The sequence below is a fragment of the Aspergillus niger genome (assembly GCF_000002855.4).
Source record: "Aspergillus niger supercontig An01".
NCBI lineage: Eukaryota > Fungi > Ascomycota > Eurotiomycetes > Eurotiales > Aspergillaceae > Aspergillus > Aspergillus niger.
The window spans coordinates 635,660-652,539 of NT_166518.1; the positions used below are offsets into that span (position 1 = coordinate 635,660).

The 16,880-nt window shown below is 50.2% G+C and overlaps 8 protein-coding genes across 8 annotated transcripts, besides 1 other annotated feature; 2 read left to right on the forward strand and 6 right to left on the reverse strand.

Moving 5' to 3' along the window:
• Nucleotides 1–156: 156 nt before the first annotated feature.
• On the reverse strand, nt 157–1,924 carry An01g02690 (uncharacterized protein; the record flags this gene model as incomplete). Its single annotated transcript, XM_059746587.1, has 3 exons — nt 157–432; nt 592–1,689; nt 1,757–1,924. 3 exons carry the CDS (start codon nt 1,922–1,924, stop codon nt 157–159), a joined length of 1,542 nt encoding a protein of 513 aa, XP_059603132.1.
• Nucleotides 1,925–2,777: 853 nt separating this feature from the next.
• An01g02700 (uncharacterized protein) lies at nt 2,778–4,173 on the forward strand (the record flags this gene model as incomplete). The annotated part of the gene is made up of 2 exons (XM_059746590.1): nt 2,778–3,396; nt 3,491–4,173. The coding sequence occupies 2 exons, from the start codon at nt 2,778–2,780 to the stop codon at nt 4,171–4,173; spliced, it is 1,302 nt and encodes a 433-aa protein (XP_059603133.1).
• Nucleotides 4,174–4,939: 766 nt separating this feature from the next.
• Nucleotides 4,940–5,378: a mobile genetic element (Remark: Vader is flanked by 44 bp inverted repeats (IR);~Title: transposon Vader - Aspergillus niger).
• Nucleotides 5,379–5,718: 340 nt separating this feature from the next.
• On the reverse strand, nt 5,719–8,805 carry An01g02720 (uncharacterized protein; the record flags this gene model as incomplete). The annotated part of the gene is made up of 8 exons (XM_001388670.1): nt 5,719–5,755; nt 5,818–7,889; nt 7,947–8,210; nt 8,266–8,371; nt 8,422–8,468; nt 8,538–8,589; nt 8,662–8,680; nt 8,739–8,805. 8 exons carry the CDS (start codon nt 8,803–8,805, stop codon nt 5,719–5,721), a joined length of 2,664 nt encoding a protein of 887 aa, XP_001388707.1.
• A 437-nt stretch (nt 8,806–9,242) lies between these two features.
• An01g02730 (uncharacterized protein) lies at nt 9,243–10,000 on the reverse strand (the record flags this gene model as incomplete). The annotated part of the gene is made up of 2 exons (XM_001388671.3): nt 9,243–9,862; nt 9,934–10,000. 2 exons carry the CDS (start codon nt 9,998–10,000, stop codon nt 9,243–9,245), a joined length of 687 nt encoding a protein of 228 aa, XP_001388708.3.
• A 983-nt stretch (nt 10,001–10,983) lies between these two features.
• On the reverse strand, nt 10,984–12,822 carry An01g02740 (uncharacterized protein; the record flags this gene model as incomplete). Its single annotated transcript, XM_001388672.1, has 2 exons — nt 10,984–11,703; nt 11,776–12,822. The coding sequence occupies 2 exons, from the start codon at nt 12,820–12,822 to the stop codon at nt 10,984–10,986; spliced, it is 1,767 nt and encodes a 588-aa protein (XP_001388709.1).
• A 1,214-nt stretch (nt 12,823–14,036) lies between these two features.
• Nucleotides 14,037–14,713, forward strand: An01g02750 (uncharacterized protein; the record flags this gene model as incomplete). The annotated part of the gene is made up of 3 exons (XM_059746615.1): nt 14,037–14,080; nt 14,133–14,538; nt 14,588–14,713. The coding sequence occupies 3 exons, from the start codon at nt 14,037–14,039 to the stop codon at nt 14,711–14,713; spliced, it is 576 nt and encodes a 191-aa protein (XP_059603134.1).
• A 315-nt stretch (nt 14,714–15,028) lies between these two features.
• An01g02760 (uncharacterized protein) lies at nt 15,029–15,646 on the reverse strand (the record flags this gene model as incomplete). The annotated part of the gene is made up of 1 exon (XM_001388674.1): nt 15,029–15,646. The coding sequence occupies one exon, from the start codon at nt 15,644–15,646 to the stop codon at nt 15,029–15,031; it is 618 nt and encodes a 205-aa protein (XP_001388711.1).
• Nucleotides 15,647–15,763: 117 nt separating this feature from the next.
• Nucleotides 15,764–16,368, reverse strand: An01g02770 (uncharacterized protein; the record flags this gene model as incomplete). Its single annotated transcript, XM_059746626.1, has 4 exons — nt 15,764–15,804; nt 15,895–15,992; nt 16,069–16,136; nt 16,276–16,368. 4 exons carry the CDS (start codon nt 16,366–16,368, stop codon nt 15,764–15,766), a joined length of 300 nt encoding a protein of 99 aa, XP_059603135.1.
• Nucleotides 16,369–16,880: the final 512 nt, after the last annotated feature.

Genomic DNA, 16,880 nt, shown 5'->3' on the forward strand with positions numbered 1-16,880 from the left:
AATGTTTACTTGCTCCACAAAGAACAAGTTTCACAAGCAAAATGAACAAAACCCGCTATTTGATGACCCAACGTAACGTAAACACCTCTTTAAACAGAAAAGAAGACTTTGGCCGAAAGAAAAGAGCTAGATTAGACTGCACAAAGAAACAGAGCTCTATGAGGCGCGATTAGCTCTCTCCTTCTGAGCCACCTCCTCCATCTCAGCCAAAACGATGCGGTTGAAGTCTTCCCATCCGTCTAGATAGATATGATGGCCGGACCTCTTGATAATGACCACCTTAGCTGAGCCATTGTCCGCTTCGCGTTCCTCCACTGTTGCGTTTTGCAAGATACGCTCCTTCTCTTGATCCAACTTAGCCTTTGCGGCTAGCCCGCCCTTCACGTCCATCCAATCGTGGTCACCGTACATGAAGATTATGGGGAGACCGTTCTCGCGCTTGGGTGTCGTTGAGGGGGTCTGAGAGGGGGCCGAGTTGGCCGAGGAAGATTCAAGAGTAGATTGGGATGTGGTAGCTACAGCTGCGGCTTTCGCAGACTCGAGGACAGCAGATGCGGGTGACGGATTTTGCTGGATGAATTGACGACCGACGCCCTCGATGCGTCGGATTAGCGGACTGCGGGCGAATGCGCCCGGGGCGAGAATGTACGATAGAGCATACTCGCCGCTGCCGCGCATGCTGAAGATCGAATACGAATAGTCATGCAGAGATTTGGCCTCCTCTGCCGGAAGATGGGAGAAACGCCGGGATGTCCACCCGGAGACCAGACGCGGACCGAGTGGTCCCGCCCATCGCACCAGGCTGAAGGGGGAGATGTTGGCATCCCAAAGATAGGCGAACCACTTGGGAACCATGCGCCGGGGCGGCCGATCTTGGGAAGCGCCACTATCTGTAGGGGAACCCTTTAGCAAAATATTGTTATCGCCTTTCTGAAGCTCAGTTGGGGGAACCGAAGATGCAGATTCGGCGATATTGCGCTGGTTCTGAGTGAGCTCATTCGCCATGGTCGACTCGTTTGGCGCAGGCATCTCTGCCCGCACAGCGTACGGGTCCTCTGGGATTCCGACGGGGGAAGCAAGGATAAGCTTGTTGAGTCGTCCCGGATATTTGAGAGCGTATGCCACGGCCATGTAGCCTCCCAAACTATGGCCAAGTAGTGTGAAACGGTCGATGTTGCGCTTGACACGCCACTCTTCCAGCGCATCCACGAACCAGGCTTCTGCTTCTTTGATGGCCTCCTCACGCTCCTTCGCTTTGATACGAAAGGGTGGTCGCGTACTGCGGCCCATGCCCAGGAGGTCCAGCGCATGGAGTTGCCACCCTTTCAGGCGACTAAGAGGCTCGAAATTCTTATAGAAGAACCCCAAACCAGCACCGTATCCATGAAGCATGACCAGATGTTGATCTGCTTCTTCACCAATCCGCTCGACAGAGAACTCGTTCAGAGCCCGATTCTTCCCGCTCAGCTCCACCATACTGGAGCGCCACATTCGGGGGCCGTATGGATCATTGGTAGAACTGGCTGATACCTCACCCTGTTGCGTTTGATCGGCGGACTGGAGACTGCCCGTCCCGCCAGAGACACTGCTCGTTTTACCGGTTTGTAGATGGGTTGGGGGTTGATGCTGGAGGTAAGGGAGGTGGGAAAGAACCCTGTGTTCGGCTGTGGCGGCGGGTAAAGACGCCCACTGGAAGAAAACCCAGTCTCAGTCACCCATGCGACACTTGACTTTGTTCCTCAGTAAAGAAACGTACCCATTGACTGAAGCCTTCCCTGTAGCCTAGGGGAAACCAGGCCAAGGGGGCAGGAGTTGCGCTGGCTCCGCGAGCTGCGTGTGGCGTACTCTCTCGGCGAGAAGCCACGGGTTCCTGGCTGCGGCCCCGAAATTCGCCGCTGGGCGAGTTGAACGACTCGGATGCCATCGTAGATGTAGACGACGAGCGTCTAGAATCCGTCGGTCGGGAAGAAGAGGAAATATATCGAGCGCTTTCGAACGAGGTCCAGGAACGTGAGACTGGGACCTGAAAAGAAAGCGAAGGGAGTCGCGCGGTCGACACCTTGTCGTTAGGAAAATCGGAGTGACAGAGGGAAGAGCCCTGTCACTCTCTCGGCTGCAACGGAAAAGAAGGGAGTATTTAAAAGACAGCGAAGGGGAAATAGATTAAATTCTCTCTTAGGGGGGCGCAGTGGAAAGAGTAAGAAACAGGTCAGTGGAACAAAATGAGAAACGGTTGAGGCAACGCCAAAGACCGTTAACCCCGATCCGAGATGGAGTTAAGCAACAGGCAACCAATGTTGATGACGCTGAAGGTGAGGACCAGAAAAACCTCAGAAAAGAATGTTCAGTTCCTAACCTGCACAATTGAAGACCCTGACTGTCAAAAACAGTATATACTTGGAAAAGAGAGGCAGAGGATTGAACGGGGGGGAGAGATGAAAGTTGAGAAAAGCTGAAAGTCCAGCGGAAGTGGAGCCTCAACCAAGTGTTGGCCGATGGAATGGATGACGATGCTTCACTCTTTCTTGTCTCTTCTTCTCCCTCTCCGTCTCCCTCTCTCTCCATGCCTCTCTATCTTCCTCAAAACCTCTTCTCTTTCCATGCGATGAGATAACGCCGGGCCGCAAAGGCCAAAATCTACCACTGTGTTTTTGAATTTCACCTGCGATTTGAACCTCCGAGGTTAATTCTTGCTCCCTCTATTCTTTTCCGTCCAGACGAACCCGATCTCCCTGCCTCGCCTTTCTTCTTCTCTGGCTTCCACTCCAAAGCTCACCATGGCTTCAGCAAGCCTAGACCAACTGGTTAAGGGATCTCCAGCACCCAACAGTCGCCTTGCATCTTCTGCGACATCCTCCTCCGAATCATTGGCGCCTGCATTTCACTCCCATCCTCCCTCTAGCGATCCCTCTTCCCCGCCACGGTCGTCAACCCCCGATCCACTGTCGACCCTCCCCTCTTCCCCACCCCAGATATACCTCAATCTCCTCATTCTCGAGAGCTCCCTGCGAGCTCAGTACCTCGCTCTTCGGGAACGCCGCCGACAAAATACGTTTTTCCTTCTCTTGCTTGCCGCCTGGATCGCCTACTTTGCCTACGCGCTCTTTCTCCGCCCGCGCGAAGATGGCCGCGGCGTCGGAGGATCGGTCTACTGGGTGGTCGAAATGGGAGAAAAGGTCGCCCTGATGGGCGGCGTGGTCACTGCGCTCCTGGTCTGGGGAACAGGGCAATGGGAACGTGGAGTTTCGTTGGCCGCGGCGCTGGCTCGCCGTAGCCAACCGCGGCCTCCGCACCATGAACACCAAGATCGTGGTCATCCGAGGTCCCTGGTGGCAGGAGCTTTTCTCCTACCTTTCTTTCCTATTTCCATTCTCTGCACCCTTTTTCCCGTCCCCCGTGGGCGATTTCCACTACGTCGAGCGCCCTGCGTCCGAGAGACGTGGTAGTCGGCAGCACTACCAGCAGTACTACAACCACGACGCGGAATCAGGTCTGGTACAGGAAGACCTCAGCCCCGGAGGTGACTACATTCGACTTCTTCTACTGCCGAAGTCATTCTCGCCCGAGTTCCGCGAGAACTGGGATGAATACCGCAGCGAATTTTGGGATAAGGAGAATGATCGTCGTGCTCAGCTGCGCCAGAAGCTGCGCCAAAGGGAGCGTCAGCTAGTCCAGCAGGATGGCGGCTGGTTCTGGTGGTTCGGGTTGAGTTGGAAGGCGTCGCAACGCCGACGAGTCGCTGCCGCAACGATCAGCCGACCCGGCGATGCTGACAAGGTCCAACATCGCTCCCATCACCACCACCATTCGTCCAGCATCTCAAAGCTCGCCCTTGAATCCAAATCGCCCTTGCGGCGCGGTGGACCACGCTCTGAATCCCACTCCCGCACGCCGTCACGCAGCACTACCCCCGTAGACACCGACGACCGACCCCCGTCCAGGTCGTCCGTCAGTGGCCGTCCCCGCCGCGGAAGCACAAGTCCAAGCACTGAACAACACATCCAGCAATCACGGAAGAAGAAGGCATCCAAAGCCGCCACTCGTGGTCTGTCTCCTTTGACGCAGGCCCAAATCCGAGAGGGCGTGCGCACTCCGTCCTTTTCGTCCGACGACTCTTCTTTCATGGGCACTCCTAGCGAAAAGGAGAAACCCAAGGACGAGAGTGTTGAATAGCGGTTCCACCATCTTTATTTCCCTTAAACCCATTCTGGTCTAATTTACCAACTTCTCCCCCATATGTCTATTGTCAATATTATACCCTTTGAAAGCACACCACGAAGACAAATACTATCTCATCTCGATGTACTTACCGCCGTCGTAGGGGGGGTGTCGAAATAAAGCTCTTCTCTTCTCTTCCATTTTTCCCGTTCCATGCATTGCCGATTTCTGCTTTATACATTTCGGTGTCTTTTTCCTCCTCTTCCCATCTCCAATTGATTTCTCTTTATAATACCCCATCATATTATAGCAGATTTATAGTGCATTTTACTCTAAATTTTCCGTTTTTGGCATCAGAGGGTATATGCGGTCGACTGAGTGGATGTTTCGCATCGCATCGCATCGCATGGTGGTTTCTTTTCCAACTTCCCCTCCTATTCGAAAAGAGATTAGATCAGAGTCCGATTAGTCCTTGTCCTGGATAGTATATACACATGCATATGGGGTCCTTTTCTTTCTTTTCTCTTTCGCTCTTTTGCTTTCTTCACCGTACATGCACTCAATTGTAATACAATCAGTGGTGGACAGGCTAGACTACTTAGTCTTGAGTAGGTAAACTCAAATCCCAACCAGTACCTGCGCCCCGGATGTAAGGGATATGCAAGATAAAGGGGCAACTAGTGAACAAAAGCAAGGTCTAGGGGAGGGGTCCAAAAAAAAGAAAGTATACTTTAGTGGCAATCCGTAGTCTAGACTATTCTCTGAGATAATTTTCTTGATAACGTAATCAACGGTCGGACGGGCCACACGGTCAGGCGGGCCATCTGGTAATACTATACAAAAGATATCTTTTTAAACATAATATATCTCTACCATCCAGGTCTAGAAGAATTAGATTTCTTCTATATAGATTTTAAATAATATAAATAATATCTATATACCTTCTAAAAATGAATATACTTTTACTTATGGACTTATCATATTACAATATCTGTATTTATATGTATTATATAAGAATCTGGTTTCATTATCAAAGTAAAAATTCTAAAAATCTGAAAAATTCATGGAATACTTATTCTTATATATATAAACTATCTACAAAGTTAGAGCTTCATAGAAGTAGTACTGGTTGATATATAATAGAATCAAAAAGACATCTTTTATATGGGATTTCAGGATGGCCCGCCTGACCGTGTGGCCCGTTCGACCGTTGATTACGTTAACCTTAGTCCCGGCTTATCATAACATATCAGGAAGCCTCTAGTGTCAGGGTCTAGATAGGAAGTTGTTCCGTAGACATTGATATGAGAAATGTATGATGGATGGCATTTCGATCAAAATAGAGATGCACATGGAGAAGGAAATAGACAATTAGAGACAAGTAATATAAACGTTGAGTATCCGAGACGCCGAACTATCCTTCAAAACAGGTTATATGTATTCAGGAAACATAGAGGCAAGTGTAAAGAAATCATGCGCATGAGTCAGCCGTCACGTAGGTATCCATCCCATTTCTCTAAGTCGTATAACGTGGTTAAATTGAGTTTTTGTTCTTTATGATTAGATTCTGTAGACGGTTTCGTCTTCCTCAAGGTACCTGTTTCGAAGAAGTCATTAGCACTTATGTCATGTTATGGATAGAAGGTTTCAGGTGCATACATTAGTTCGTTCCTCTCGTTCATAGCCCTCAGGGCCTGGATTGCTTCTCCGCGCTGGAAGACGTGTGACTCGCCCAGCGAAGGTGTGCTGCGCAGCGCAGTGTTCACAGCTCCAATGAGCGATTCGACGTCGGCGGTGTCACCGTGGGTGAATAGTCGTGTGCCCATCAGGGGACCCAGTGCTTGCCTGAAGACCGTCAAACGAGCGGGCTGGATCGGTTCAGATGACACAGTAGTGTTCTGTGACTGCGAGTTGTCGGTCTGCGACTCGACGAGCTGTGACGCGGGTCGAGATGAAGCCACAGACATACGGGACTGGCTTTGTGTTTGTGTCTGCGTGCGGGATGTTTGACTAGAGCGGAGGCGTTGACCGCGGGGACTAGCATTGTACAAGCCATCGCCATCCTCGGAGACCGCATCTCCATCTGCGTCCATTTCTGTGTCCTCGTTGGTGGTAGAACGTGCGTTGGCTCCACGGGATCGGAGACCGCCTCTCCTGGTTGATCGAGGAGTGGCGCTGGATGTTTGCGCAGGAGTGTTGTCGTCGTCATCGGAGTCAGAGTCGCTGCTCTCGGAGTCTTCGTCGAACGAAGCGACCTTTCTCCTTTTGCGGCGCTCGTCTTCAACAATTTCCTTGAACATGGCGAACCGGAGGATAGACTCCGCGATCTTGGCGTCGCGCTCCTCGACTCTGTTGGAGAGGCGTGACTTGGCGTGAGCCGTGGACAGACGGATCAAGGTTTCCAAGGTACGAGCAGTGATGGGCGATGTTCTGCGCTGGTTACCGGACAATTCGTCGTTTCTCAGAGCAGAATATGTTGCGACAATGTGGTCGGCGGCTCCCTTGGTCAGGACGGGCTTGACACGAGACTTGGCGTATTGGATGTATTTCTTAATGAAAGGAATGCTCAAAATCTCAATGTTCTTGCTCTTGGACCGGCTCATGTGGGCCATGCCGGCGTGAAGCATGACATTGAACTTCTCGTAGACATCTGTAGGCTGGTTCGAGTCCTGCGTATCCTCGAGGCCGACACCAAGCGTTTGGTGAAGCTGTTCGCGGACAGGAGCACCCTCCTCAGTGCCGGGCTGGCGGTAGCGGTGCATACGGAGGACGTGCTCTGACACCATTCTGTCTCTTGAATCCTCAATGTCATCGGTCACAACGAAGAGCAAATCGAAACGCGACAACAGAGAATCAGGAAGGGCAATGTTCTTGTGGGGGTCTTTGTGGGGGTCGTATTGTCCGTAGATCGGATTGGCAGCGGCCAGGACACTGCATCGGGCGTTCAAACTCGTGTGAATACCGGCCTTCGCAATGGTGACAGTTTGCTGCTCCATGACTTCGTGGATAGCCACACGATCGACATCGCTCATCTTGTCAAACTCATCAATACAGACCACACCGCGATCACCCAGAACCATGGCACCAGCTTCAAGTCTCCGCTCGCCAGTTTCCTTGTCAGACGTGACGGCAGCCGTAAGACCGACACCGGAAGATCCTCGACCTGTCGTGGCAATTGCAAGCGGGGCGGTGTTCAAGACGAAACGAAGCAGTTGAGACTTGGCGGTCGAAGGGTCACCGACCATGAGAATGTTGATATCACCACGCAAGTGTGTGCCGTTGTCCAGGTTCTTCTCCATACCACCGAGCAGCATGAGCAGGATGGCCTTCTTGATGTAATCATGTCCGTAGATACTGGGCGCGAGGGAGTGCGACAAGAGTTCGAAAACGCCCTTCTTCTTGGAGACCTTATTGATGTTGCGGATGTCGGTGTCGGTAATGGTGGCCTGTGCGATTCCTCCACCAGATTTTGAAGACAATTGGATAATGTTATTCGCAAGGACAAGCGTGCGGAATGTGGCAGACGTAGACGAAGCGTTTCTGTTACCCAGAGAGCGGTACACTCCGACAAGCTGGATTCTGTCACCTGGCTTAGCGCGATCAACCAGATCATCGTCAACAATCACATCCACACTCCGAGGCAGCTGGCCAGCCGGGGCTCTCTCGGGCATTTCTTGGATCGAGATAGTCTGATGGTCCATATACGTGGAGAAACCGTATTCTGTGACAAGCTAATATGACGAAGACTATTAGCCTCAAGATATCGGCACTGCACCAATCGAACATACCGGGTTCTTCTCCTCGTCTTCCTGGGGATAAATGCTCATGCTCGTTGCACCACTGGCGGTCATCGTCGCATCCATGTACTTCCTCGTAAGGAACTTCTGACCGCGCTCGCTCCAATGCACACTCTGAATAATCTTAGGTCGGACCAAGGAGCACTTCGTGACGATACCCTCGAGGGAGATCATTCGATTCAGGTGGGAGGAACCGAGCGTCCTAGGGTTGCAGGAATATTCTCCGAATGCGCCGACAAAGCCGCAATGGTAGTTCTAGGCACTGTTAGAAGCCGAACGAGCAACGTGGATGTATCAAGTATTCCCATACCACATCGTCTCCCGTCTCCCTCGATGGCCTATTCGGCAAAGTCTTGATGATCTCTTTAAGGGCCTTTTCAAAGGCATCGGAGTATTCATATGGCGATGTGAGAAGGCTGTAAGCGATTAGCCAGGGCGTCTGTATGAGTGTGCGTATGTTTCCTACCCATCGGCCATTTCACGGTTATGCGCACGGATCTCATCAATGCTAACCTGCGCAACGTATAGGCATTAGCTTCGGGAACGTATATGCTGTATATATGTCTGAGGCCTTATGCATACTATCAATCGACGCAACCCCCGATTCAACATCAACAAGATATCAGCCCGATAACTAGTAGCAAGTTAGTGTCTGTCATGGTGTCGTCTCCCAAGGTCGTTGAGAATGGGTTGGTGAGCAACGGACCTGCGCGCTCTCGCATCACCTAGATTAGAATCAAGTTAGCCTATGTGATCCATTGGAACCAGTCTGTCAGAGCTTACTTGGGTCGAGAAACTCGACGGCGGCACGCACTCGATCTTGTGCGGCGTCGTCAAACTGTCCCTCCATGGCGGCGGACTTTCCCACGGACTGCTAGTAAGAAAAATAGAGGGGGTATCTGGTGATAATTGGCAATGAGGCGTGAAAACAAAATGCAGCTAGAAAGGTGGGGTCCGGTGGGAGAAAAGCAAGCGCGGAGAAATGTCGAGGTGATTTTTGATGCTCGTTGATGGGGAAGAAAGGGTGGGTTGCCGGGAGGATCTTTCAGGTTGCCATACGCGACAGCTCAATCGGGTAATATTGGAGCGCGTCCGCCAGAAGGACGCGTGCGACCGTGTCACTGTATATATGAGTCAGCGGTGCATAACCCTACATAGAATACCTGCATTACTACGACTTTATGCTCTGACAACTCATAACAACAGCAGTGATGCCATCTTCTTCTTATCTTTCTCACTTTACTTTTGAATTGCTCGCATCTGTCAACATGCTTAAATCTCTCAAGTTTAATTCACAGCGCTACAATCGTAAAGTACTCCCAAAGGAACCGCAGCTTCTGAATGGTTATAGCCCAAATTCAACGCCATAATCTGTCCCACAGCGACCCCATAGTAAGTAGCAAAGTCTTGCAGGGTACCATAGCCCAAGGTAAATTGAGTCATAGTACAGGCAGTATTGTCGCAGATAGGGATCTTCACCGTCTCACCCGTCTGAAGGACATCATAGGGGCCAGGGTTCAGAGCGGCAATATACCCAGTTTGAGCGGTCTGGTTGATGACAGACTCGACCGTGATGTTGAATCGTTCGTTGGCGATCTTCTGAATGGTGTCTCCAGGCATGATCGTATATACGTGGGGACCACTATCGATACAAGTGTTGGTGGCCTCGGTATTGTTGGTGCTGAAGCAGCTCAGGTCATCTGGGAAGGTCGGTTGAGCAGGAATGCGAAGCACCTCGCCAGCATAGATGAAGTTGGGATCAGCGAGGATATTCAGCCGGGCGAGATCACAGGTTCCCACGCCGTATTTGGCGGCAATGGCTGATAGGGTGTCGTTCTCTTGAACAGTGTAGGTCTCGTTCAAAGCGGTGATATCTAGGTTTATCACTGTTCCGGCGGTTGGGAGGGCTGTAGGTAGTGCGAAGAGTTAGCGTAGCTAGGTTGGCTGAGGTAAAAATGAAAATAAAAGGACAACAAACCATCATAGGTGGATGCTGGAAGAGCGACAGCCACTGCTGACAGGCTGAGAAGAGTAGCAGCGAGCATGGTTTTGAACTTCAGCTCTCCAAACTTGTTCTCAAAGGAAATGATCTGACATTCAGATCAAAATCTGTCTGGTGCGGTACAAGCCCTATTTATATAGGCCAAAGAAGCACTTCGAAGTCAAAGGATCTCAACCCGCCCACTTGGCGCAACCAAGCTACCGCCAGGCCAAAGACATCACTATCCAGAATTGGTGCCCATGACCGACTCGAGAAAGCCATGCCCCCGATTCCTTGGTCATTGGGCGCCTCCCTCGCCTTTTCTTACTCGGACCAGCATAGCTTCAACACTAAGTGCCAGCGGACTGAAGCTATAACATGGAGATTTTGAGGGATGCCGTACCCTTCCACATGCCCCAGAGCATGAATGCCATGCGGGGACTTCCCCACAATGACCTGGGCACGTATCGGACAAATGGAATTAGTACGGCCTCATCCGAAGCATGGGTGAGTGTGGCCTAGTGCAAATGTCAAAGCACTAACCGCTAGACCAAAACCGATAAACCGCTCTTGGCTAGCCAGGCGACGGAGAGATATCTGTCCCAACAGTAAATAGTGTAGAGGTATTAGTATCTGTGCGGCTGGACGCTTCGGAGGTCGGGGGCGACTGTAACTTCCGACCTCCGTCGGCTTTGGGACAAGACCTGCCCTTGGTTGGGCTTGGCCAGGTGAGATTTTTTCATGAAACTCAGACTGTCCGATGTCACACATGCGAGCAATATCCATGAACTTCGTCATGGTGGCTTCATGAGTAAGCCAGTAGTCGTAACTCTAAAGAAAGGTTTGTTTTACATTCTGATATTGAAGGAGAGAAGTGATAACGAGATTAGATCCCATAACAGCTGTAATAATACAGAGTGAACTGAAATGATTTTGGATGGATAATACGGAATCCTCCTATCCTCATTTCATGATAAGTGGGTTTAGGTCTTCGAAATCACGAATGTGTGTACATACCATCCTTGGCCACCTCGTCTTATGTTTTGTCTAGTAGACAGGCGTAAGGTAGGCGCTCAACTTCCAGAGCATGGCCTGGATAGAGGTTGCGTTCTGTTCGCAGACCATAGTGTTGTTGTCAGTCCAGTATGGGCGCGACGGCCAAGTGCAAAGCTCCTGGACTTCGCCCTTGTGCTCCCCAGAAGTAACAGTGGCATTGATTCTGACAGGTACTACGTCTTCCTCTACCCACTTGATCATGTGGGCGAAATTGTCCCGAGGGAAACCAGCATTGGGTTGCTCATCGTTGGTTGCGCAGTGGGCTGCACCAGGGACGAGATAGAAACGGTACCAGTCGTTGAGTTTCTCATTGCCCTCAGCAAAAGAGAGGTCAGGATACATGATCTCGCGAACCGATTCGTGGTAGTGAATGGATCCGGTCGGGGGAACACTGCTATCGGCCTCTCCATGGTAATGAAGCAGACGGCCTCCCTTGGAATGGAAGGGGGTCAGGTCAGGAAGAGTGGTTTGAAGAGAGTCCATGTATTTGGTCATTCCTTCGATCATCCATGCCTTCAGGTCATCATTGGTGACTCCCCACATGTCCAAATCCGTGACGTTCTGCCAATTTAGGAATTTGGTAATCCATTCTCCGTTGGAGTTGGGAGATGTGATCGTCCAGGAATCCGTGGTGCTGTCGTAGACAGTAGTGTCGCCAAAGCCGGCAGTAGGCTGGAAAGGGAAATACACGAGGTCACCGTTTGAGTCTTTCTGTTGGGTTTGGAATCATGTCAGCGAAGTTTGGAGGCAGAGAAACTGTGGGTGTCGGGGAAATATTCATACCAGTCCAGTTAGAAGGTCTTGAATCACCTCAATATCTTTGGCATTAATGGTTCCATTTTGCGCAGGGGTGGCTGAAGTTGTTTGCCTCTTGCTCCGCTTCCCATATCCCAAGCCAAGGCTAGTGGTCGACCCAGCCTCGCAGTAGTACGACTTGCCCAGCATTGAGGATACATTGAAATTCTGGAAACAGAGATCGCTACGAGCAACCACTCCATCAATCTTGCCGTCCATGCCATCACAGGCATTGATCGTTGCGTTGATCACTGTATCAAACACGCAAGAAGGCGGATAATAGCCGATAGTCTGGATCTGGATGGGAGGAGCGATGTGATTCACCTGCTGCTGGCCGTAGCGCATAGCAGGGGCACCAGCAACGATGCCATCGTACAATTCGGGGGCACGTTGGGCTTGGCTCATTCCCTCACGTCCACCTTCAGAGCAACCGATGTAATAGGTGTACAACTTGGTAACGTTATTTCCGACGTTGAAGAAGTTGTTGGTAAAGGCCTTTCCAATCTGGGTCATTTCGGCAATGGCCTGGTATCCCCAGTTGTATATGGCAGGCCAGTTGGCAGTTCCATTGCCGAGAATGACAACATCATCGAAGTCAGTGCCACCCCAGTAAGGGAATCCACCGTCGGTGTAGCCAGTGGCAGCCCCAAAGGCGACCCCTCCGGCGATATCACCTCCTCCTGAGCCGTTGTTGATCTCATACGCGGAACCACCTGTAGCGAGGAATCTGTTCTGGAAAAGGTCTGGGCTCGGCATCCAATATTGGACGACTACGCGGTCATCTCCGTTCTGGTGGCTGTAGGCAAAAGATACTTCACAGAAGTTGATGGTCAAATCCTCCCAGAAAATGGAATCGGTGAGGGAATAGTTGCGGTAGATACTAGCAGATACAGAGCTAGTGTCGATGGTGATTCCAGAAGGAATGTCATCGCTGGCAGTAGGCAGAACCGACGTGACATAGTCGGTTGTACACACACTGTTCAGCGATGCCGCAGATGCGACACCGACAAGAGTGGCAGCAGCCAGGCTGTACATTGCGAATGAAGAGAAAGGACGGGCCATTGAGCCCAGAAGAAGCAATTAGAGATAGGACAAAAGGAATTAAAAGATTGTTATTGTAAAAATATACCAGAGAGAACTGGGCCTTCAGGACATTATTATACCATTGGGATCATAGCAAGGTAATGGTTCATTTAGTTCAGTAGACCCCTTACTCTCTAGTGTAACTAGGGCACTTACGTATGTCTCTATATACTAACCTCTCTGCGTGAAACACTGGACGCCGATCATTGAGTAGCCCATCCCCCATAGGAGCTTGATGAGCAGTAGTTATAGTATTCATCTCGAATGCCATTGTTGAGCCTAGGCAAACTTCTGACAGCATAAGCCTTGCTGACTCTCAAAGATACCTCCTAAACCGAGGCCATCTAGATCAATGACTTACCTGAAGACCATACTTGTCTCTAATTGTATGTTGTATGTATGATCTCAGCTGCTCGATGGTTAGTCTCTCTCTTAATATAGTAGTGATATATGAATGATGAAGATAGACTTCATGATCTGCGCGAGACCCCGAGGACCCTATCCTACCATAGAGTTTGAATGCGAGACCCCGAGGAGTTTAAACACTTGATTACCTGTGAGTGGCTAATAAAGTCTCCAAGAGTCGACATCTTCGGAGATGTCTCTTATTTTCGGACTAAACACATCGGCCTTCGGCCATTGCCAGTCGGAGATTCGGGTTCAGTTTCCTCAAATGGGCTGGCTTTTCTATCATCAGGCAGAAGACCCTTCCCGAGGCCGAGCGGCAATTGAGCTTTTTGAGACGTAATTAGAGTAGCCATAGGGCACTGGTAAGGTTATAGGGTGAAGAAGTTTAGATCCTGTTAGTCTTATCTGTCATGGAGGGGCCCTGTTAGCTAGTTTGTAGATATGGTAACAACAGACACAAACTTGAATCCCTCGTGGCGGGAAAGAAGGCCAAACTACCAAACAAGTCGGAATTGATACCAAAAGGAAGTGGATTGCAGGATTTCCCCTCCCTCAATGTCCATAAATACACGCATAAAGCGGGGACAACATATCCCCTTCCAGTACTAACATTCATGAGAACAACAGTAGCATCCTGATAGAAATAACCACCTACTAATAAAGTTCATCTTCCACACTAGCGGTTAGATCGCAATCGCTATGGTTATAAGCGACATCGGTCAGGATGAACCCCTCGACGATTCACAGATCGACGAGGAATGTTTGTGCGGATTGATCTACTTTGCCAGGAATCAGACGTGCTGTTGAGGCACCAGTACTCCCGACACCATCGAATGATGACCAAGCATATCCAGCTTTCTTTTTCGCTTCAACCATACACCCAGCAGTCTCAACCACTCCTCCCCCTGGATGCACGTTGAAGACAACACCCACTTAACCCTACAATGTCTCAGCCTATCCCTCTCACCACTCAAGGCCTTCCTCAAAGAAGTCCGTACCTATCCTCGCAAGGTCTCCGAATCCACCATCTCAATCTACCGCACGCAATCCACACCTCGAGATATCCACTGGATGCCCGTCGCCACTCGCCTACCCCGGGACATCTCCACCATCATCCTGAACGAGAACAAGAAACAGAAGATTCTCCAGGATATAACCGAGTACCTACACCCTCAGGGCAGACAGCGGTGGCGATCCAGGCGATCAGGAGAAGCAGAAGATAGAAGACGAGAAGGAGAAACTGCAGGAGCTTGCGGACGGGTTTTCATCGTATTTGCCTAAGGATTGATTCAGTATTGCTGATGTCCAGGGGTTCCTGTTGCAGTATAAACGGGAGCCTGAGAAGGCATGTGAGAATGTTGCTGGTTGGGTTGAGGAGGATTTGGGCGTCGATGATGAACAAACTACTAATACTGAGGAGGACCGTGACAAATAGAAGAGGGGATGGGGCCTGCTCAATGCTCAAGAGGAAAATCAAACCACTTATCACCATCAAGTAGTTGCTTGTAACTGAGCATAGCAGGGCTCGGCTCTATGAAGGACTTTCAGGAGAAAAAGTAGGATATTCTCTATAGACAAACATGGTCGCGCACAATTTCGTCTTACGACTTCGTTTTTCAGTATATTAATAATATAACAAGGATGACTGCCTCGCAACACACCAGTACAGCATTGGCATCAATCTAACTTGAACTCCTCAGTATCCGGACTTTGTACCCCTCCCTCCCCTCTACCTGACCCTACTCTAACCTTAGCAATCCACAGCATGTACCGGGTACACGCTCGGTTCAGCGCTCAGCCGCAAATGCCCACGCCAGGTGCCCCCATGGCTGAACTCGCAGCAACCCACAGTGGTACCGCTGTTGTGCAGAGTAGTCACACATTTCTCCACTGCGGCCAGAATCGTCTTTTTCTCTGCGGTCGTATCGCAGTTCGACCCCGTTGTCGTCGCCTTGTACGCATATCCCAGCACCTTCTCCCCGCTGACATCTGTACCATAGGTCAAGGTGCACGAGTCCGCGTCCGACTTCGACTTGATGAGACCCGCCAAAAACTCCCAGATTTCAAGCCCAGCCTTGACTGTGAAGATTACGTGGGAGGCAACTTTCGCTGTAGTCACGACTTTCTGAATCGTAATGCCCGTTCTTTTCTCCAAGTCCGTCGTGTCAGATGTGACATTCGCCCATTGCCAGGCGTAGTCGGCGTTGATGACCTTCAACTTCACTGTCATATTGCCAGCGCCATCATCCCAGTCTGCAACGATTGGTGTGGTGATCACATCATATGCTGTTTCATTGTCTCCAGCAAGACATGGATCAATAAACCCGCATGCGAGAACGCCACACAGGACCTTGCTGAGCTTGACCATTCTCCGTCGGTGTAGCGATGATATAAAGCACAGAGATCAATGATAAGGAGACAAGCAAGCTGCAGGAGGTTCATGCACACTAAAGAGAATTGCTCAGTCAAAACAGATTCAGTGGGCTTATGGAACAAGTTGGACGCTTCCGTACCTTGGGATGAGTGCTGGAAATAACAGGTCAAGGAGAAAGAAAAAGTGAGTGATGAGCTGATGTAGAAAGCAGGAGGACTCATTGGATTGGGTGCTTTATATACCTTTGCAACCTGGAGGACACAAACCTTGCCAATACTCGCTTGAAAGTTTCCAATCTCCAGAGGTGTATATCAAAGGCTCTTGAGGTATTTGGTTCACGCTAGCGAGTCAAAGGATCAGCTCGCTAGCTTGATTTGTATAGCAGATTCCGACGAGATCAATCCTGTCGCCTTTACCAGCGAGAATAGATAAGAGGAGGGAGCACTCTCCACCACCATAGGAAGGGCCATATCAATCGGTTTTGCTGCGTGTGTCCGCCATGCCACTCACGTTAGCTATGTCAGTTCGCATTAGATTAATCGTCATATTGCATTTAGTGATGTTATTGTAGAATGTACAACTTGTAATGGTCAAAAGGCCGAAAAGTTGAAGTTTCGCCTGACCTGTGCAGAAAACTGAAGCGATACAAAGTCCCACTTCAGGGAGCCGACGGTTCGGAAGGCACGGCCCTCGTTACCGATGCGGAAAGAGCTCATATCTTCCTTCTGCCTAATGATACAGTGTCTAGTCCCAAACCATGATCATAGCCGGTGAACATGTGCTGGGTTGATTCTGGTGACGCGGCCTTATGAGGCTAGAAAACTTAAGCTTCTAGTTTGGATGGATAGACGGAGAAATTCCGGGATATTCGACAGCCTCATGGCTACTAGCAGTAGGGCAGAGTTAGTCCCTAGGGTCAAAATGGAATAGTTCAATTTGTATAAGCAGTCCTTCGTGAGTCCCTGCTTTTTCGCCCCCACTGACTAGTTGCTCGCATGATTGAGGTAATACGTAACACGTGAAAGTAAGTCTGTCCAGGTTATCGAGTGGATAACATTGCAGTTTCTTTTGATCCCATCGTTAGCGCTGACGAGAAGCCGTAGTACTTACGAAGGTTTTGCTGTTACCTGATGTGGGTTACAATCGAGTCAACTCCCTAGAATAACGCAGTAGAAGATAGGGGGGTGTCAATGGTGAGTATTTGGAAGCTAGAAATGGTGGTGATTTG